Source organism: Gekko japonicus, unplaced genomic scaffold (genome assembly GCF_001447785.1).
Source record: "Gekko japonicus isolate JY-2015 unplaced genomic scaffold, Gekko_japonicus_V1.1 scaffold1055, whole genome shotgun sequence".
NCBI classification, from domain to species: domain Eukaryota; kingdom Metazoa; phylum Chordata; class Lepidosauria; order Squamata; family Gekkonidae; genus Gekko; species Gekko japonicus.
The window spans coordinates 455390-478587 of NW_015169808.1; the positions used below are offsets into that span (position 1 = coordinate 455390).

General features: G+C 40.4%; 1 protein-coding gene across 1 annotated transcript in view; it reads left to right on the forward strand.

Moving 5' to 3' along the window:
- The first annotated feature begins 434 nt into the window (after positions 1–434).
- Positions 435–23198, forward strand: part of RBBP8 (retinoblastoma binding protein 8) — a 49258-nt gene continuing 26494 nt past the window's right edge. Inside the window, 8 exon segments of the mRNA XM_015417142.1 lie at positions 435–520; positions 7522–7726; positions 13844–13886; positions 17368–17463; positions 19505–19568; positions 19570–19624; positions 20485–20551; positions 21914–22071. Coding sequence (XP_015272628.1) covers positions 7615–7726; positions 13844–13886; positions 17368–17463; positions 19505–19568; positions 19570–19624; positions 20485–20551; positions 21914–22071 — 595 coding nt within the window. The 5' untranslated portion in view covers positions 435–520; positions 7522–7614.

Consider the following 23198-nt stretch of genomic DNA (forward strand, 5'->3'; position numbering starts at 1 on the left):
TAGATATGTAATAATGAAGTCTTTGGAACAATAGGATATTGCTGTGTTTGATACGGATACAGCCCCTTGGTAAATTGTTTTGCTGGAGGCTACAACATTTGATGCTGGGAGTTGGTGGAGGCGTGAATAACTCACCACTTAGGAAGCTTCAGAGTTGAGCTGAGCCGCAGCATGTCGAGCTGCCCTTTGATGCAGACTGGTTGAGCAGGTTCCTGATCTACTGAGGAACCGGTTTGACAGGCCTGTTATGCCAACAAATTCTGGTATGATTCCATGTTCCAGAGAATGCAGAAACCTGCCCAGCCAGTTAAATGAAAGACATATTAGGTTATCCATTGCACATTGTATATATCTTAGGTGCAGCAGAACTCCTCTGAGCATTCTCTGGTGTGGTCCACAGAGGCTGCCTCATCCTATACATGCTTGTTGTTTATAGACTGGGGGGGTGGCAGGAATCCACAAGAACTAATCACTACTGCTGATCAAGGGAAGGCTAGCCTTTCACACTTTAGACATAAAGGTAAGATTCTGAAGTCTCCTTTAATATGATTTATTTTAAGACCTTATCCCAGAACTTGTACCTTATCATGCATGCAGCTGTCTCCTTCTGTATTTATTGACGCATTATCACCATTCTGCAGTATCCTACTGGTGACATCATTTGACAGTTTCTTTGATTAACTGTTCATCGAGTACATGCCTAGAAATACAGCCCAGTGAATGACTTGCTCTGTGAAGTTTGGAGAATCACTTAATTCAGCTTGTATGTATAATAGTTGCTAAAGGCACTGGCAATATGACAAAGGAAAAAAGCTGTGCATAAGGAAAACAATGTTTTTGCATTGTAACTCAAGCTCATAAGCAATGCTGTAACATGCATATTATTTAAGACAGTAAATTTCATTCACAAGTTTTGATACAGTATATCCATTACTAACATATAAGATGTTAAAAGCTCAATCCATTATTTGCATTGTAATAAATAAAGTGGTTATACTAACGCAGCATTCAAACGTTTAAAGGACTCAGCAAAACTGTAAGCCCATTTTAACGTGTTAAAAGTTAGTCCTTGGGTTATGGATCTCAGTACATTTGCAAGGAGAGTGTCAACGAAGAATTAGAAAACAAAGACTGTGGAATCTGGTAACTGATTAACTACTGAAGCTAAGCAGTGTACTAGCTGAGCTGAATAGAAAGGAATGAAGACAGGTTTTGTCATGCCAGGACAAAATAACTTTTGTTTAAAGTGAATATGACTCTTCCTATCTTTTCTTTAACTAGATTTAAATATAGATAGTATAGTAGTTTCTATTCCTTATGAAGCTAACTTTAGCAGAATTTTAGACAACATATGTAGAATTTTTTTTCTAATTATAATTAAGTGAAATACTGGAAACCTAGTGAGCTGTTTTTGAAACTGTTTCAAGAGCTGAGTATGTTAAGTGAGATCTTCATCTAATCTGAAAAACAGATTGTCTTAGTATGAATATCCAAGCTGGATTAAAAAAAAAATGAAGCAGATAACTATTTTTAATGTATAATGAGTCTTAATACAAAAGGAATAATTCAGTTTTACTTTCTAAAGTGTAATGCATATTATATTGAAAGTAAATCCCATTTGAATACAATGATTTATTCCCATCAAGTAAGAGACTGCAGTCCTGCTATCTAATCCATTTTAAATTAATTAGAATTAAATCCCATTAAAAATGACTGGATTTAGATTAGCTACAACTAACTTGATCCAGTAGTTTCAACAGGATTTAGGCTTGACCACTATTGGATGTATGGATCCTAAGATTTTTCTTCTGTAGTTTACTGTTGAAAAATTGGAAAAAGCTGCAGACTTTTGGCAGATGGTTCACAAAATTGCCACATATATGTGTGCCAAAAAGTTGTGATATTCAGTCCCATACACAGAAGTTTTCTATTGCTTACAAGAAACAAGCAGTAAGAGGAAAAAATTCAAGCTAAGATGACCCTGTTCTTGAATTGGTCCACAGTGCTGCCTAGATGGAAATCATTCAGCATGCCATGTTATGATTCACTGTGCTCAAAGTACTATATGTTTTATGTGACTCTGAATGCTGTTAATGTGGACAGAACAAACAGAAGCTTTCTCCGTTATCTGCAGTCCAGTCTCCCTACATATTCAATGACGACAAAGTAATGGATTTTTGATGTAACATTTAAATAATTAGCATTAATTAATAAATGACCTGAAAGGACCAGCTTTCAATGAAATAGTGAAACAGTCCTTTTAGGAGGCAAATTTGGGATATTATTAAAGGGTAGTGACTTTTCATTAATCTACTTTATTATTTATTATTAAAATAGGAACAGTGATTTACCAAGGCAAGTACTCCAAACCAGAGACTGTTCCAGTTGGAATTTCTGCAATCTTCCTTTGTAATGCATAGACAGAGTCGATGCTGCCTAAATCAGTACCAATACAACCCTAAACAGAGTTACACCCTCCTAAGCGCACTGAAGTCAAGGGGCTTAGACTGATTTAGCTCTGCTTGGGATTGTACTGTTTTGGAGGCTGGCTTAAGGAACAGCCCAATGCAAGTAGTTACAAAGAACTCTGGTAGTTACAAAGAACATTTCCTCCTAATATTGTGGAACAGAGCTATGGCTACCACTGGCTGGTGCTCTAATCTCACACACACTGTTCAACACCCCATGAGATTTATCTAGTCAAACTACCTATTGTGGTACAAGTGCCTGGCAAAGCTAACCTACAAAAAAAGTATAGTATATGCTCTGAAACTGAATAGGAATTGTTAGTTAGCCATCCTTTGGGATGAAGGCACTTGATGGTTTAGGACTGGAGAAAGAAACAAGCACAGATGCATTGTTCATAAGAATGAGGTTTAATTAAGAACTGGGGAATGCAGAATTCTAAACTGATCATATTTATCCTCTGGCAAAGAGCCACTGCTCTGTTCAGCATGTGCCCAAGCACGTGTCTCTTTCAAAGTGCGTGTCTCATGGTCGTGAAAGAAAGATAAGTCAATCTCTTCCAGAAACAGCAGTGCTTTATAATGGCCATCACTGTAACACAAAGTCATGTATGCAGCTCATAACTAACTGAAGTTTTTTGTGAGTCCATTGTGAAAGTGTTCAATCAACTTTACTGAATCATTAGTTCAAAGGCCTGGTTTGCTGAAGCCCTTGTAAACTATGGCAAGCCTTTTCAGTTATGCTATCTTGGTATTTAAAATAGCAATAAGACAACTTATAGTGCATCTTCCAATATCCTCAGTCTTACGCCAAGTGATCATTTGTGTGATGCAAAGATGGTTTGTATTGGACTTTATTATTGAGTTATATACACTGAGTGGCTTTGTTCAAAAATATTTAGAAATTAAATTTTATTCAGTGTTCTGGAAATTATGTTCAAGGGATTTCTTACACAGTAGTATGTTTGATGTAGCTATTTAGAAATTTAAGTAATTTTATTCAGTGTTCTGGAAATCATGTTCATGGGACTGCTGAATTTCTTACACAGTAGTATGTTTGATGTAGTAATTAGATTGTTTGATGTAGTAATTAGTACCAAAATAAATATCTTCAAACTCCACAACTACTTCAGTTTTTGTATTGTGAGCATGACAAGAAAAAATGTGAGAAGCAGTATCTAAATTCTATGTATTATTTAATATCTAAATTCTATGTATTACTATCTAGACAATTGAAGTCCCTGTTCATTATGCATTGCTTCCATACACTACATACTGCATTAAAATCTGGCCATGAGTTCATAGTTTGAGACAGACTTAAAATGCAATAATGCAATAACCTTTCCCACAGGTTTATTGTCTAGGTGTGGATATTTACTGCTTCTGGAAAAGTGACATATGCTGCAGTAAGCTTGACTGTCACCGTTGAACGCAGTAAGAACGGTCTTTTCAATAGTTTTCATCATCTCCAGTTAGGTAATAGCATGTTATGGCCAAACTAACATGTTAATTTTTTTTCAGAGAAGATAAGTGATTCCTTAGCACAATGATTCTTAGTGATGGCACTCTACAAATTGGGAAGATTCAGAACTGGGTTGCCAGGTCCAACGCAGGAAATACCTGAACATTTTGGGGATGGTGCTTAGTAAGGATGTGATGTAACATTGTGACTCCATGTGCTGTGATATCACTTCCAGGGCAAAGGTCAAGTGATGTATAGCATGATGTCATTTCTGGGTCATACACTCCAAATTGCCACTTCTTGTGATGTCACTTCCACACTACACCTCAAAACCCCTTCTTTGAGGTCACTTCCTGCTTCCAAAATTTAAACCCCATGCCTTACAGTATTTACAGTGCCAGATGAATCCATTGTGAAAATGTTCACAAGCTTTCAGAACCATAGTTTGCCCAAAAACTAGAGCGTCACCCGCAACGTCCCCGATGCGATGACGTCACTTCCTGTAGGGAACTGGGGGCTGGCAACCCTACATTACTTCCTGCTCCCTCCCTTTTTTCTCACCTTGCATTATTTATAGGCTTCTTATCCAGCCTAAGATCCCTTACTCTCGTCAAAGGATGTGTACCTGATTTACACAGTCCATTAGTCTGTGCTGAGTGGGTGGTTATTGCTCTGGAGAACATAGGACAGAGCCCCAGTTCTGCTCAGCTTGGAGCATTTTAGGACTATGTCTCATGGACCCACCCAGTTGCCAAGCTTTCAGGGTGCCTCACTTCTGGGCACAAGCACTGCATGCACAGAAACTGAAGCCAAGGCTGGGATGTACTAAAAGGAATTGCCCATTGGAAACAATGGGGGAGGCTTGAAGGCCCATTGGAAATAATGGGAGACAGGAACGCCAATTGACTTGTATGGGCTCCAGTGAAATACATTATAGCTCAAGAAGAGTTGCAAAGGAAATGCGTAATGGATTTTCCATTAAGGTCTCTGGTCTCACACTACTCTGGTACTGGAATGACAGGCCCCAGAGTGGAATGACAGCTCCTGGGGATAGTAGCAGTGTTCTGACTGGAATGACAGGCTTCAGAGGAGAATGACAGCCCCTGCGGGTAGCAGATGTGTCGTTTCTACTACTCTCAGGGACCATCATTCCACTCTGGGGGCTGTCAGTCCAATCCCAGAGTAGTCCATCTGGGGCCCCGGAGACCTTAATGGAAAAATCCATTCTGCATTTTCTTTGCAACTTTTTTTGTCCTGCAATGTATTTCAATGGAGACCATGCAAGTCAATTGCCATTCCTGGCTCCCATTATCTCCACTGGGCCTTCAAGCTTCTCCCATTGTTTCCAATGAGCAATCCTGTCATTCCTTTTAGTACATCCCACCAAGGCTCACTGTATCTGGGGGTCTATGTGTGGATGCATTTGGACCGCAAGGAGATCAAATCAGTCAATTCTAAAGGAAATCAACCCTGACTGATCCCTGGAAGGCCAGATACTGAAGCTCAAATACTTTGGCCACCAAATGAGAAGGGAGCACTCACTGGAGAAGACCCTGATGCTGGGAAAGATTGAAGGTAAAAGAAGAAGGGGATGGCAAAGGATGAGATGGTTAGACAGTGTTATTGATGCAATGGACATGGAGTTGAGCAAGCTCAGGGGGACAGCAAAGGACAGGAGGGCCTGGTCTGATGTGGTCTATGGGGTCACGAAGAGTCAAACGCAACTATGCGACTGAACAACAACAAATGTGTGGATGGAAACCCAACTCCCCTCAACATCTGTGCATATACGATCCATGCAGTGAGAGCTGGCCATGAGAGATTCCCTGGTTGCACACAGGTTTGCACAGGTTCCCTGGAGGCGCACAGGTTTGAAAGCTCCCTCATGTCAAAGAACGCCCAACAAACAGAAAATGCAGAGAACAGGCCAGGCAAGAACTATTCTCCCTACACCCTCAGCGGGATGGAGACCACACAGCGCCTCCTCAATACAGGCTCTAGCAGCAAGAAAGGAGGCTGAAGAGGAAGGAAGAAGAGCACAGACTCATATTTCCCGGTTTAAAAACACACCCACACATACACACAAAAGCCCTATTCCCCCAGAGGCGGCGGAGTCTAAGCCACCAAAGCCTCCGGCCACCAGGGGCTGCTCGGCGCCAAGCAACGCCGTTGTTTCTCCGGTTCCAGGCAGTTTGGGAAAGCATGCTTGTCGGGAGGGAGAAAATAAAATACACTCTTCTCTCACTTTCTCTTTGCCGCCGAATAAAGGGAGCTGACAGAAACGAATCTTCCGTCAGGTAGTAACGTGTCCGACTTGCATGTACCTCCCCTCGCGTGCCGTCTCTCCGCGTTCCCTGTCTCTCGCGTCCCCTTTCTCTCGCGTCTCTCTGGCAGGGAGACCGAGTCGTCTTCCTTCGCCCTCTTTAGCCGGGGAAGGTGGGGGGGTGTCTCCGTAAGTGGGTTTTTCGGCTTCTCGCAGTGGTTGCTCGTCCTTCTATGGTGAAGCGAGCCCGGCCAGCCGTATGGGAAAGGTTGGGGGACTGGTCGTTCCTTTTCACGAAAGGCAAAAGAAGCGGGGAACCCGCGCCCATTGTGTCTGAGGCGCAGGATGCTGAACTTCCTCCGTCTTGCGCTGTTTTGAAAAAGCCGCCCTTTTCCAGCTCTCTGGGGGAGGTGTGTTCACGTCGTGCCTCATCGAGGCGCTCTGCCTTTTCTCTCGCCGGCCCCCACGTCTTCGTCAGCTGCGTTACAGGCAACGCTCAACAGCTTCCTTGCAGGGCATTTTGAGTGCCTAGAAAGGCCCTGTTGAATTTCTGCTTCCCGAGTTGTTGTTACAGATGCAAGAATCCCGCTAGATAAAAAGAGCCAATTACAAATAACTATAATCAGGCTAACCACCCTTAAAAGGAGAAGGGTTTTTTTTTAATGAGTTGAGGAGCTGGTTCTATTTTTCTTGGGAAAGATTATGAAATCTCTCACCTGGGAAGAAATCTGCTGAAGGTGCAAAGTCCAAGCATTCACATCAATGCCCAGAGTACTGGCGACATGTTAGTATACTCAAAGGCTGTGAATGTTTTAGATGTGAATAGCATGTCACTGAGTCATTGAGTATACCACCAGTTTGTGAAGATTGCCCACCATCAAAGTGTGGACTGATTTCTGCCTTGGCCACTGAACAATCCACTATATAAAGTAATCATACTGTATAAGGAAATTATAAAATGTAATTATGTATCATGAACTAGCAACAGTGTTTCAGATGTCTTATTTCCGTGTATCTAATCCCATAATCCCATACACTGGTACTGGGGGGGGGGGAGTAAATTTGTGCAAGGCTACTCAGCTCAGGCTCATTTGTTTTGAAACAAAAAACAGCTAGTAGTGAAAAGGTTAAGCACCTCTGCTCTTGATTGCACCCTATAGTTATCAAATAGACAAAAACCATGTAGGAAGAGAATAATTGCACAGAACTTTGTATAAAATGTACATTTGACCTTTAAATCCTCACAATATCATGGGAAGAACTATATATTTCATCCGCTGCTATAAGTCATACTTCAATAAACTGTAAACCTTGTGAACCTGTCATTGCAGGAATCCAGTTGTCTAGGAAACAGCCTTGTAACTATGTGATATAAATTGAAAAAGAGGTCAAACAGTAAGCAGCACAGACAAGTGCAAGACAAGATGAATACTTCCGGGGGTAGCTGTGGAAGTCCCAGCTCCGTAGATCCTGCTGCAGACTGCTTCAAGGAACTGTGGTCCAAACTGAAAGAATGTCATGATAAAGACATGAAAGGTAATACTAGAATTGTTGGTCTGTACATATGTCAGTTGACAGAACCATGCCAATAACCATGCATTATTCTTGAATCAGCATTTTTAGAGGCTATATACATTTCTGTGCTATAATCCTATAATGGAAGCAGGAGCACTTGCCCCTTTCTAGTGCTACGGGATTCTTTGAGAGACAGTGAGCTGGATTGTACACATATGTGGCTGCACCATAGATCTCTGCAAGGGCATTATGCTACTGGCTGGCTGTTTTCAGACTCTTTCCTAATAATTAGTACAGGTTTTGCCTTTTTAACCACTGCTATACACTGAATCAGCATTTTAAGAATCCTGTTCATTAGATGGGGCCCCAGAATATTAATGCAATGTACTAGGCTGGCATTTGTTTACCAAGCAAACATATCAAAGTTGGGTCTGTATCAGCTGATTTTTCTGTGTGTGTGCCTTGTGTGTTCAGCCAGTCTGCGAGAACAAAGCAAGGTGGTGGTCAGGTGATGGACAGCCATGAATAATTTATTACTCCAGGTGACATAATTGTTTCAGTTGTTAGTCACTTAAAGTAATTTTTTTATGTTCTTCAGGCATGTTAAAGTGTTCCGCAAATTGTCAGTTAGAGCTCTTTAGATAAACAAGAAAGGCAGTTTGGTGTAGTGGTTAAGAGCAGCAGACTCTAATCTGGAGAACCGGGTTTGATTCCCCTCTCCACCACATGCAGCTGCTGAGTGACCTTGGGTCAGTCAAAGTTCTCTGAGAGCTATTCACTCAAGAGCAGTTCTCTCAGAGCTCTCTCAGCCCCACCTACTTCACACGGTGTCTGTTGTGGGGAGAGGAAGAGAAGGAGATTGTAAACTGCTCTGAGACTCTTGAGTGAAGGGCACGGTATAAATCCAATCTCTTCTTCTTAACCATATCATTTTTTTTCTTGGAATTTTTTTCCATACACTTATCAAGCAGATTTGGAAGCAGAGTTTAATATGTGTAGTAGGAATGAAATAGTTCCCTAACTCTTATTTATTTGTTTACATCCTCTATACCCTGTGTTTCTCCACAATGGGAACCAAAGTGGCTTACATCATTCTCCTCTCTTCCGTTGTATACTCACAACTACCCTGTGAGGTAGGTTAAGCTGAGAGGGTGTGATTGGTCCAAGGTCCCACAGCAAGCTTCCATAGCAGAGAGTGTGGATTCAAACCAGCCTCCCAGATCCTAGTCTGTCATTCTTAAACACTATGCCATGGCAGCTCTTGTAAGGTTAAACAACACCAGGTTTCCTGGGGTTCCAAGGTTAAGCAGAGGATGTGCATAAGAAGTGTAAATGAGCTTTCTTAATGCTCCTTTCTTGCTGTTGTTCACATGTGAAATGTAGGAATGAGAGTGGCAATAAAACTCCTTTAATACAATCCCCAGGGGAGGATTTCTCAGGCACTTGTTTGAGAAAGACAATACTGAAGCAACAGCTAGGAGTGTTGATATAGTTGCATTACTGTACACAGAGAGAACTTCTGTTGCCTTGCCCACATCTAAGGAATACCAGCTGTACTCAGACACAATGATAGGATGCAATGGGCAGGAAAAGGACCAGAAACCAATTTCCTCAGGTTTACTTTTATAGGCAGACTTATTTGGAAGCTATAAAAGGTGCCTCAAGGAACAAGCACAGCCAGATACTGGGAGCGTCTGTTACCTTTATATTTACTGCAGAAACTGCTGTGTAACCTGGCAGGGGCAAGGCATGGCAACAAACAAAGCAGCCCGAAGTAACTCATACTACAAAAAAACAGGAACCTACAATTTTCAGGACTGAGATCTTTTCCCACCCTGTTATTTTATTTCACTGTCACAATCCTGATAAAGTTCCTAGGAATAATCAATGTAATACATTCTGAAAATACCGCTTTATGCCCTTCTAATTAGATGCAGAAACTTCTGAAGCAAATCAGAGGAAACACCAGTGCGCTAAATATAAGTGTTTACTCTGGTCTGCTTTAGAATATAATTTTTATTCTTCTTGGCTTGGTTCATTCATCAGCTGAGTTTTTATAGTGAGTAGGGTGTCATCAGCAAGGTATGTGCTCAGGCACCTTCACAATAGAGTTTTGGAGTCTAAGAAGTGTCTGTCTCTTATGGAGTTAAACTAAAAAACTAAATTTTTGAAGAAAAAGCTTTGAAAGTGTCTTATTTATTTATTTGATTTGTACCCCACCCTCCCTGCCGAGGCAGGCTCAGGGCGGCTTACGTAAAAATTGCAATAGATAAAACAACAATATAAATATCTGCATAAAACACAACATGGTTACTAAAAACCATTTGTATGGCGTTGGCAATTACAATAGTAGCAGCATATGTAATTGACATACAGTCAGCAGTTGTCTTTGGATTGTTCTGCACAAAATTCTGAAATTCTCTGGAACTCTGAAAAATAAAGACTTGTAGGGAGCTTTCAAGATGTACTAGAGCTGCAGTTGTAAACATATGTATATTTTGAAGTAAATCCCAGTGGAGTCTATGGAATTTATTTCTAAGTAAACATGGTTTGGATTGGCCACAGGTATGTTGATACAGAGTTGCAACAGGCAGATTATTTCATGCCTAAACTTTTGTTACTGTGACCCACACAATGCATGATAAAATTAGATCCTGTATGATTACATCAAAGGCATGCCTCAAGGATAGCTAATTTTTCCTAAAGGTGGAGATCCTTTACTAGAATCTCGTATGATATTTAAGACACATCAAACGGAGACCTGCCTGGACTTTGCTTGTTTCTGAAGTCTATAAATAAGAATTAAACTGACTCATGAATGTTTAATTTTAGGCGTCAGCAAAATATATCTTACATAAGGCAGTAGTGAAGAAAATAAGGTGTCCAAAAATTACTTTTGGTTACACTGTGTATTCTTTTTCTGTGTCTATAACCCATCATCCAAATGTTACCAGGGAAAAAGATTATTATATTTTAGTAACTTTTTTCCCTAAAGGTTTTACAGGATATGGTTAGGGAAATATGTATAAAAAGTAGAGAACACTCTGGAGTTTGGTGCTGCCTGTCCTGAATTCTAATTGAAGTATAATTTTTCACCTTCATACCAGCACAGTTTTTTGCGCCCCTACCTGCCTTGGAAGGCAGCTTACATTATAACAAATACATCGAGTGGGGATGAACAAACAAGTATGATAATTAAAATAACAGCATAGTGCATTAAAAACATTCCTACTAGCTATGCTTAGGTAGGGCTACACAAAGTTGTTTAATTTTTTTTCTTGACTTTATTGTTTAACCCTGTTGAAAACGGTTTGTACAGTGAATTTGCACAATGCATCAATGGAATTCTTGTCCTTATCCCATGTTTTTAATGGCTATGTCCTCCAGAAAACTGTTACCCTAAATTAGTCCTAATGGAGTGATAAAGACAAGTATGCCATCATTTGATGATGCTTTATAAGTCATTCAGTTGTATTGAAGGAGAACAATGGAAGAAAGATAAAAGATTCTGTTCCTTTGAAAAGGAATTTTTTTGTAACATTAGCAAATTTGCATTCTTGGATTATATATAAGAAACTGGAAACCACCATTTTCATTTAATTCATGACTGTTGCTCTAGAAAGATTTTTGAGGCATTTTGATAAGTTTATTCTTCGTGAATTTAGGAATTGTTACTTATAGCAGCCTTTTAAGCACTCTCTCTATTAGTGGCTCAGTTTGCTAACGTTACAGAACCAAATACTTTGCCAAACAGATGACTTCTTTTTACAGGAGCTTCTTTGTTGTGTAGCCTCATTCCTTCTCATGGGTGCGGAGTAGGATTAAAGTGGAGCACTTTGTAGGGGTCTTAATTGCAGGCGTCTAATTGACTTGTCGAATAGCAAACATTTTTAAAGAAAATTTATTTCTCAGCTGATCTGCTTTACTGAGCGTAATGCCTTTTTGTTGTTGAGTGCTAGTGAGGGAAGAATCATCTAATGTCCCAAAAGCTTTCTTTTGAAGTCGTTTTCTTGTGTTTTCTATTTATCTTTCAAAGGCCCCTAACTTTCATCTTTGATATGACTGTTGCTTTATAAATCAGCTTGTTAATTAAAATGCATTTATTTAAAGAAAGCCAAGGGTCACCACCAGATACTCGTGGATGACAGTATTTCAGTCTGTCTTCTGGTATTCAGGACTGAACTTGCCTCGGTCATCCTGGCTGAATACCTTACCAGGATATGATTGGGCGACTTTGACACTGTTACAGTTGTCCGGCTTTCAGAGCTGAAGACCATGGCATCATGTACCAGAAATATTTCTGATCTTCCCATGTGAATTGTTCTGCAGGGATCTGTCTTATCTCCCAACTACTTGAAACCTTGGTGTCTAGTGGTTTGGAATGCCATCAGTATGGTGATGGACCCACTTTGTTTCTGCTTTCATCTGAACCAAGTGTAGTCATCACAGCCTACAATGATTGCTTGGAGTTAGGCAGTATGACGATGAAGAAAAGGTTGTTCATCTTCTAGCCTGGAAAAATATCCTGGATGGGGCAGCCAAATAAATATGTTCACATTTAGAGACAGGTATACTGCTGTAGGGCAGCAGTGGCTCAGAGGTTAAGACACTGAGTTGCAGACCGGAAGGTCAGTAGGTAGCTCAGCAGTTTGAGACCCTAGTGCCGCGTGACGGAGTGAGCTCCCGTCTCTGGCCCCAGCGCTTGCCAACCTAGCAGTCCAAAACCAAGAAATTGCAAGTAGATAAATAGGTACCACTTTGGTGGGAAGGTAACAGCATTCCGTGTGCCTCGGCATTTAGTCATGCCGGCCACATGACCACGGAGAAGTCTTCAGACAGCGCTGGCTCTTCAGCTTGGAAACAGAGATGAGCACCGCAACCCTAGAGTCGGACTCGACTGGCTTTCGAGCAAGGGAACCTTTACCTTTACCTAACCCATAACATACTCCTGGCTTCCTGGGGCCATGGATTCTTGTATAGCTTGTCCCCTCTCCCCTCCCCCCAGTAGCCATGTTCCTGAATATGATAATTTTTATTTTATTTATTTTATTATATTTCTATCCTGCCCTCCCCGTGAATGGGCTCAGGGCGGCTCACAATTAAGGGCACCATATGCCAGATATATAAAGCATATAAAACATATAAAACAAGATAAAAACAACCATATGTTACAATTAAAGTGCTCAGTGATGTTAATCCTTCAGATGAATTTAGATGTGCTGTAGATGTAACACAAAGTCCCAGTTCAGCGGTGACCAATCTTCATACAGGGCCAACCCACTACCCCGTTGTTACTAACAATAATAGCTGTTAGTGGTGGTAGTGGCGGCTCCTAATTAAAAGCCTGGCGGAAGAGTTCCGTCTTTCAGGCCCTGCAGAACTGTAAAAGGTCCCGCAGGGCCCTGATCTCCTCCAGGAGCTTGTTCCACCAGGTAGGAGCCACCACTGAAAAGGCCCTGGCCCTGGTTGCAGCAAGCCTGGCCTCCCTGGGGCCTGGAATCGCTAACCGATGTTGTGACCCCAACCGTAGCGCTCTCTGGGGTTTGTTTTGGGAAAGGCGGTCCCTCAGGTATGCCGGACCCTGGCCATATAGGGCTTTAAAGGTAAATACCAGCACCTTGAAGTGGATTCGGTATGCTATTGGCAGCCAGTGCAGTGCTTTCAGCTGAGGAAACCTTTGTGAAACCCCCTTCATAGGTAGAAATGACCTCTAAGTAGAAGAGATCTTTTCCTGGTGATAGCTTCTCATCTGTAGAGCTCTTTTTGTTCAAAATGCACCATCACATCTGTCTGCCTTCTTTTTACTAAGCTTTTGATTTATTATTGAAATTGGGGAGTGGTTTTTACAGGTTTTTTTTGTTTTTTTTGCAATCTCAGTATTTAACATTTACAGTTTATTATTGCAATTTTATGAATTATTTCATTTTTGTTGCTTGCTTTGAGAATGTAAAGAACTAAAAGTGAGCACCAGCTCTTAAATGAAGAAAGGTATACTTCAGCACTAGAGATATATAATGGCAAAGACTTATAGGAAGTCTAAATTTTCACATATCCATCCAAAAAATGCTTCATAATCTTTAATTTGTCAAGGAAATTTTTTTTAAAAGACACTTTGTTTTCTGGCTTTTCTCCATGTAGGATTACAGTTAAAGATTTCCAAACTGAAAAAGGAAAGGTGTTTGTAAGTATCTACTCATATGCAACAATATTTTCATTAGAAATAAAGTATTTACATATATTAATACCTAAATATTTATGTGACTGTGTATCTGTGTGTGTGTGAGAATAGTCACTCATGTGAGCATACTACTATATACGATAAATAATAGCAGTCCTAAACAGGTGTTGACTATATTTTCCCCACCACTGAGAAACTACAGAGCATTCTCACCAGTCAGGGAAAAGTAAGGACTTCCAGATTGGTGGTGGTGCTGGGAAGTGCAGTCAAGTCACAGCCAATTTATGGCGACCCCGTAGCATTTCCAAGGCAAGAGAAGTTCAGAGGTGATTTGCCATTGCCTGCCTTTGTGTAATGACCCTGGAATTCCTTGGTGGTCTCCTATCCAGGAACAAATCAGGGCTGATTCTGCTTAGCTTCTGAGATCTGATGAGATCAAGCTAGACTGGACTATCCAGGTCAGGGTGCACCGGATTACATGGTGCTTTTCCAAACAGAGGACTACCATCGTTTTCTAAAAATTAAGCACTGTGCTGTGGGTAATAACAGGCATTTACAGCCTTTTAATAACATAAGGCTCTTATAATTTGAAGTGGTTTCTTGTTGTGCCTAATTTTTGGTTACATTAAAAGTGCATTGTTAAATATACTTGCTTGGGAATGAGTGCCATTAAATTCAGTGGAATTTACTTTTAAGTTAACGTGCATAGGTTTAGCCTGCTACTGTTTACTGGGGGGGGGGGAAATGTTCATTTCTGGGGAACAAAAAAAATTCTCATAACTTTCATTTAAACGTATAGGATTGTCTGGTACCTGTTATGATTTATTAGAAACAAGCACACATATATTACAAGTCCATGTTTACAAAGCTTCCATCCATAGTTAGCTCAGAGTCAGTGGGAGATAGGCATTACTGATGACATTCTGTTGTGACTTAATACATACCAAGCTAAATGGCTTAATTATTATTTGCTGGAATCATCCTACAAGTACTGTATTGTAGATACAATAGTCTTCTATAGGAGTTCTTGTTCTCCCTAACTCTTCTTGAATACCTGAGGTTTAATATTTCAGAGCTGATAACCAGCCAGACAATGAACTCCTTATGCTGCACCTTAGTTCAGTGCTGAAGCTAATGGTCTTGTAAATGCAGGGTCAGGGACCATTCATTAGGAAGACTTTTTTTCATAGCCAAAAATCCAGCCAGTTTTGTAAAGCAACGTCAGGACACTAACAGAGCTTTCTTCCATTCTCATTTCTTGTTCTGTACATAGAATATAAGCGCACTTTCAGCGTGTTCATAGCTTTGTTTACTACCTCTTCCTAGTGTTTAAGATTGCAACCATATGCACTATGATATTCCTGCATATTTACTCGGAAGTAAGTACCACTGAATTCAGTGGGATTTACTCCTAAAGAGGTATGATTAAGACTGCAGCCATAGCTCTTTTCTGCATTTTTTTCCTCATCAGTTCTGGCCCCATACTGCTTCAGCTTATCCCCTGGTTTCCATATGCATTTTTGTGCTTTTAGTTTTCACTTGGCATTTTGTTTTGTTTTGTTGCCTCCTGCCCTGTTTTTTCACAGCTCTTTTGAGACCACTTTTACCCTGATCTTTTTCTGGAAGCCAGTTTTGAGTCGGCTTTTTCCTACTGTGTAATGTTTTTATCAGTTTTCTTAGTCCCAACCACTTCCTGACAGTTTTGAATGACTGGGCTGTCATCATTGTTAAACCACTCCCTCCTGCACTCCTAAAGATGATTGATTTCAATTTTTTTAAAGGCCATAAAATATCGATATATTGGCTATAGTGTTGTAATGATAGTTTAAGCAGGTTCTCTGAATTCCCAGCTTCTCTGAATTCTGTAGACCCATCCCTCACAGAGGTATAAGGAAAAAGGCATATCTCTGTGAGGGAAGGAGCTACAGACTTACTTTTTAAATAAAAGATGGGAATTCACAGAACCTGCTTAAACTATCATTACAACAGTACAGTATTATATCGATATTTTAGGGCTCTTCTTTAGAAAATAAGGTGCTCTGACACCACCGACATGCCAATGACAACAGCACCCTCCCTTAAAAGTCCTTAATATTTAAGCCACATGCAGAAGATAAACTGACTCCACAACTGTAAAAATGCGCAGGGAGGGCAGACATGCAGAAGAACCCTGCCCAAACGGATTCCAGTGCTTGTGGATTGACTCCCAAGTAAATCAGAAGTAACTCAAGCATGAGGAGAAGGTCTTAGTTTAATGCCACTTTCTCTGTCACATAGATCTGGTACAAAGTTTTGAATGCGATGTGTTCTTTTTCTGTTGTGTGATTGGTCACAAACTATGCAGGACTGTAATTCCACTGGTGAAATTCAGCCCACCACTGTGATACATCAGGAGCTGGGCCCCACCATCTCTTCCAGTTCTGAGTAGACAGCAGTAACAGGAGACTTGTAAAGCATCTGCCGTGCTTTTATATATAGTGGATTCAGTTCAGTGGGTCACCAGTTGAGTGTTCCCCACTTTATACTAGGGTGACCACCTTTATTTCTGGCCTTGGTTGTGTGCCTCTAACAGAAACCCATGACACAGAAATTTGGGAGGTAACCTTCTCTAGCATAGTAGTAAACCTGTAAAATCCTGTTTGCCAGAAATTAAAGAGCGCAACCTTACTTAGTATTATGTAGCACATTACTTGTACAAAGCACTACCAGTACAACACTTTTGTAAGGTAACCAATATCATTATTCCGTTATTATATATAACTGATGAAAGGGAGAAATAATAGCTTGCCTGAGGCCAAGGAATAATGGAAGGGGCACATAGATAAGGAGTATAGAACTCCCATCCATAAATTCCATTTCTCTGCCCAAGTGCCTTTCTGTTTAGCAAGCTCTGATGCTTTTCACCTTAGTTGAGTAAAAAGTCAGTGAGGAGAGCATTTACAGTGATGTAAACAGTGAGTATTGGAAAAACTTTCACTCCCCACCTGTGACCTTGCTTATTAGAAATGGAGTTTCACACTCTCCATTCAATTTATGTGATTATAGTAGTTGTTTTTTTTAAAAATATACAGACCTTCTGTCACATCTACTTTGGCATTGACAATGTTTTTTTCCCCTTCTGTTTTGTTCTCCATGCTCTCCACAAGCCCTTCTCCTTTGGGGTTCCTTGTTTTCCCTCTCTTACTCTTGTCATTGTTCCTGTGTGGCTAGAAAAGCCTTCCCATTCAAATCCATGAAGCTAACAGTATTCTTATTGAACCCCCCCCGAAAACCCACTTCTAATGCAGAGTCTTGCTTGTCACACATAAGAATAGATTAGATGCCAAATGTTTATTAGTAAAAATAGTAGTCCGTTTCCTGTGACATAGGAACTTTAAAAATGTAGTTATTTTGTTAACTTTGAGTTAACATAATTTCAGAGTAATGAAAGTACAGCTGTCAAATGTACAATTTCTCTGTGTAAATAATTTCTTCTTATATTCAGGGATGCAGAGAGGCTTGAAGAGTTTTACACCAAAAACCAGCAGCTTAGAGAACAACAGAAATCTCTGTATGACACTATTACAGTTTTAGAAAATCGGTAAGTGGGAATAACCCCTCTTTGTTTTTAAGGTGTAGTCGCCATCTATCTGTCATTCTTTAAAACACTTATATGCCACCTCTTCAGAGACCTGTTCAAGGCAGCTCACAAATAAAACAAGATAAAAATCATAAAAAACATTAAAAACCTGCTAGAAGAATTTACACATGAAACTGGCAGCATATAATGTCTTCCTGGAAACACCACCCACTGTAATTCCTAATTTGCTTCCTGACAAAACAGTTCTGGGATAGTGTATGTATGTCTGCTATGTCTTGGCAAGTGTTGAGGTAGACAGTTGTGGATTTAATCCCACCAGAAAACATTTGAGTTGCCTTTTGTTCTCCCACAGGAAACTCAAGGAAGCAAATTTGGATTCATACCAATCTATTGTGTCTAGTCCCAGTTAAACCTCCAAATATCTGACCATCCCATCCTAAGCCTGTGTGACCTTCACTTTTTTGACATGTTCAGAGGCCACACCCCTCAGTGTAAGCTACAGCAGCAGGGAGACAGCCTCTCTCCCATTTGTAGACCTTCTAGGACATCAGTCTGACTCCTGTGTGTTGGATTAGATGGACCATTCGCCTAATCCAAAGCAGCTGCTATTACATCCCTCTTAGTTCAATATTTACTGCTTGTATGCAGTCTCAGTAGTAAGTAGACCATTCGATGCGAAAGGTGATTATCCACTCTCAGCCTAATTTGAGTTCCACAGCAAATGTTGTGGACCTTATTAGGTTCTGTCAAGTAAATCCACTCAACAATGTGAGGTACTGTAACCATGTACAGGAAAGTGAAGAAATGCGCAAACTATATATATACTGAAGAATTTTCTTGTTCTTTAATGTTAAAACCACAATTCTGATTGTCATGATCAGAACAGACTGGGGCATAAATATTATGTAAGAAGGATTGTTGTTATCAGAATTTTAGCACGCAAAATATCTTTTGCAATCTGTCTTGAAATGTCCATTGGTTTCTGAATCACACCTCAGGCGGTGCAACCCTGAGGGCTGCTGAAATAGCGAGCTGCCGGCACAGCAGCAGTGCCACTGATCCACTCCCTAAGAGGAAGCCACGGGAGACAGGGCAAACATCCTGGCAACAGAGCAGCAAGAGCCATGATGGTGCCAGTGCCCCAACAACAGTGCTGTTGTGACCACAGGGACATCATGGGTGTAACAGCACGGCCATGATGGACAGAGAGGAACCAACCAACCACATGACCTTGAGGACACATGACTGGTGTGGCTGTGAGGGGCAGGGCTCACTATGCCATGCCCCTGGCACACACCACACCCATCTAAAGGCAGAGGCCTCTGCCACACACAGTGGAGGCGGTGGCAGCCAGCCTAGGGTGTGCTACAGCTGCAAGGTCAGATACCCACTAGACAGGACATGGTGGCCTCAGTATCAGGCAGACCCTCCACCACCACCCAGTCATAGGGGACATCTTGGGCCATGAGGGCATGCACATGCCTTGAAGCCTCCACAGTTGCTGACTTTGGAGCACCCTCCCCCACCTGTGCATGCAGTTGTGCCGGCCATGCTCTGGTGGGGAGCCACAGCAGTACCGTGTGGTGCTGGGGCCCTGCACCAGCATGTCCTGGAGATACTCTGGCACAGTGGCTAATCAGCTCCCTGAAAACTCCCCCCCCCCCGGATTGTGCTGTAAATCGCAAAATTGTATATGGCTTTTTGAAAGTTCTCATTTGCATTAACTTGTGCAGCTGTTTCTTTCCAAATAGGTATTAGTAATTTTTACTGGAAGAACAGAGGGTCCCTGAGATAAGGATATGTATGAGGGGGGAAAACTGTCCTCACACTAATGTGGTTTTAGTCAGACGTTGGAATTGGCCGATATGTTTGACAAGCAAAGCAACTGGCCTTACAGATATTAATTAAGTGGAAGAACAACACACACTAAGCTGAACACTTTGTCATAAACTCTGTTATGTTGGCTAGAATTTTTGAGTATTTTACTATTTATTATGCTAACGTAACAACAGATGGCAAATACATCTTTCGATTTCCCTAGTTTAAGAGCTGGATTATGTGATCGTTGTGCAGTAACTGAAGAGCATATGGAGAAGAAACAGCAGGAAAAAAGAATTTGAAAATATCCGGCAACAGAATCTTAAACTGATCACTGAACTGAGTGAGTTTTCTCTTCCTCATCCGCAGGCCACAAAATCCTTGTATATGCTTTGTCATGACTTTCTGTCACGTCACTGCTAGCTTAACCCCAAGCCAGCTGAGTTTGTTAAATTTTGAAGTAACTTGTGAATGTTGTTTTCAAAATTGTTAGCAATATAACACAATAATTTTTCTGTTCATATGAGCTGTCATGCATTTGCACAAATTCAGTTAGCATTTAGGTGATGTTGAATTGTTCTCCAAAAACATTTCATTTTGATTTACTTGGTAGATAGGTTTGATCCATACATAGTATTAATTATCATCACATACATGTAAAAATCTGATCCCAAACCCAGGTTAGACTTTCTGCTCATAATTATAGACTTGTAGTGGTCATACTGGATACCACTGTACAGGTCCTCTGTTCTTCATTTCTGTTCTGTATTCTTTTTGACTTCTAATGGAAGGGGATATCCGCTAGGGCCTCACTATATGTCTTTTGGATTCATTGAAACTCTGATAAGATTTTGCTGCCTTGCACTCTAGTGAAGAGGTTCCTAACTTGTGATGGTTTCCATATGGCTACCTTAATGCCTTTGCTATCATCAATGAGGCAACAACACCCAAGTTAGTAGCCTTCAAAATGGAATTAAAAGTTCCAAATAGTAACTGTTGGCTAGATGCTTGGGAAGGGAGTACAACTCAAGAATACCCACCAATAAAGATGGCATCCTGATCAGTGTCACCCTATTGGCTGACAAGAATACTTTTGTTTAGATTGGAAAGAAAAAGATACGGGAATACAGGTTCATGCAAATTTGATGATCACTTCATTTAAAAACATACAACTGAAAACAACTTCATGTTTACATATTTCAGTGAATGAAAGAAACAGCTTACAAGATGAAAACAAGAAAATTTCTGAACAGCTTCAGCAGATACTTCAGTAAGTATTTTTCATATTCAGTGTACATATACAAACAGTGATGTATATAGTTCCGTGTCAAAAGTGTTTGATGATGATAATCAAGATCATAAATCCACTCGCCAGAGGCAGGCATCCATTCATTCCTCTCGGGCATCTCCTGTCAAGTTGCATAGAATAGATGCAAGCATCAGTAGTGTGCAACCTGAAGACCATACATCCTCTCTCCCAAGTTGGGGAAGGGATTTCTAGTGTTGCACTGGAGAGACTTGAAGCAGGTAGAAGAGCCACATGAGCTGCAGCAGGTGTAAGCAGTGAGTCTTTCAATATTACGGATTTCATCCTTTTCCAGGTTCTTTAGCAGCTGCTGGTTAGGGGCAGAGGGAGAGATAAGAGGCAAATGTTTACTAGGCAACACACAGGCTTTCGATAATGGCTGAAAAATATTGGAACAAGACAAGTGTGGACAATCACGTCCTAATCAGAGAAAAAAATTAAAGAGAACAGTCGTGAGAGTCTGACTCACAGATCATTCCGTGAACAAGACTCGCAAAGAAGATGCTTTCTGTATATTATGGTCAATAAGCACTACAACACAATAAACACATTCCTTCAAATCATAAGAAAATCCTAGTGTAAAAATACATTATCAACGTCATCTCTGGATTATATAACAACGTTTCAAAATTGGATCTTCCTCAGGAAATATTATAGTAGTACAAAAGCTCTCTTGCTCATAAAGTACTTTACAAAAAGTCCTGAAAGATAATACATTCAGATAGGACGCTGATCTCAATAAGTATTCAGGCTCAAATATGATGCTAAGCTTCTAATGGATCCCAAAACTGGAACATGCCCATTGTTTTCCCCTTTTACACCTTCATAGTCCCATTGACTCCATAATTGCTTATTGCTCATGTGCATCCCCACTGCCCTTAGCCACACCCTGTTTTTCCCAACCATGCTGCTCTTCAGTTTATCAACCACTTCTGCACAGCTTCCTCAGTCTTTTCCCATTGCCTCCAAATCCTTCCACCTTCCTCCCTTTCTATTTCCAGCTCTACTACCATCTTCTCGGAGATCTTTCTCTTCATTCATTCCACTTATGTCATGATGATTCTAACATCCTGTCTCTTTTCAAAATTTTCTTTCTTCTTACCATGTTATTTTCTTATCCCTGCTTATTGGCCATTTACTAAAATCTCAGGACTCCCTTTCACCTTCTTCCCTTGCCATATATGTAGAAGAATAAACATACAAATCTTGAGACATCACATGTTTTTTTTTAAATACAGGGCCCTTGAACTTTCTGAGATAAAACCTGCTTGAATGGGAAAGAACTGCAAATTTCACATTAGATTTAATTTTTTTTTCTTTTATTAGAGAGCAGAATGAAGATATGAAAGGATTTATACCAGACTCACCGGTTCAAACGCTTTCACTTTCAATGGTTAATCGAATGCGCCGAAAAAGAGAGAATAGGCATGTACGATACACAGAACGTAAGTGTACAGAATTAGAACAGAAAGGAAAAACTAATGGTAAGCTATTTAAAAATATTTTTCCCTGAAATAGCATGGAATGATGATAGGTTTATTTATTTATTTATTATTAATAATAAAGTAAGACGGACTAGTATTTAGTAGCTAGGCTGTAGGCAGCTCTAAATGTCTATCTTTTATGGTGAATATATAAAAAGTATTGTAGCCAAGTTGTATTGTTGCTTGGCTAACAATTTGCATTTTTTTATAATATGAAATAGAATCCTCCTTTCTTCTAGGAAATAGATTTGAAATTTTTGTACGGATGTTTCCTTGTCTGAATATTCTCATACCGCCACCTAGTTGACAGTGGAAGGATTTCAGCCCTGCCTATTCTACATTTGTAAAGCAAATATTAAAATTCACAAAAACAATATGGATTATACATTAAATCTTTCACACTTTGAATTTCAGCAATGCCAGTATGGCTGTTTTTAATTTTTTTAATCTTAAAACTGTTGGCAGAGTTTAGATTTGCAGTAATCCGGAGCACAAGCTGTTTAAGTAATAACATTGGGTTTATTAAGAACAGAACAAACTTTGTTTGGTGTAGTGCTTAAGTGTGCAGACTCTAATCTGGGAGAACCGGGTTTGATTCCCCACTCGTTCACTTGCAGCTGCTGGATCACCTTGGGCAAGCCATAGTTCTGTCAGAGCTGTTCTCTTAAGGACAGTTCTCAGAGCTCTCTCAGCCCCACTTACCTCACAGGGTGTCTGTTGTGGGGAAGGGAAAGGAGTTTGTAAGCTGCTCTGAGACTCCGAGTGAAGGGTGGGGTATAAATCCAATTTCTTCTCTTCTTTGTAAGAAAGAGGAGAGATAAAGTCTAACTAACTAGCTAGGAGAGAGTCAGGACTCAGGAACAAAGAGATCTCAAAAGGAGCATGAAAAACCCGCAATTGAGCCAATCAGGAGACAGGAAGGAGACTATTGAAAATAGTAGGAAGTCCCTAATCTCACTATGCTAACTAGTTGTCCTCTCTGCTGCCCCCTGCAGGATGTTCTTGTCATTTTTTATATATGCATGATAGACTTTGCATATTCCAACAAAACCAAGATATTAACTATAACTTTGGAAAAGAGCGATTCAGGTGGATAGCTGTGTTGATCTGAAGCAGCAGAACGAAGT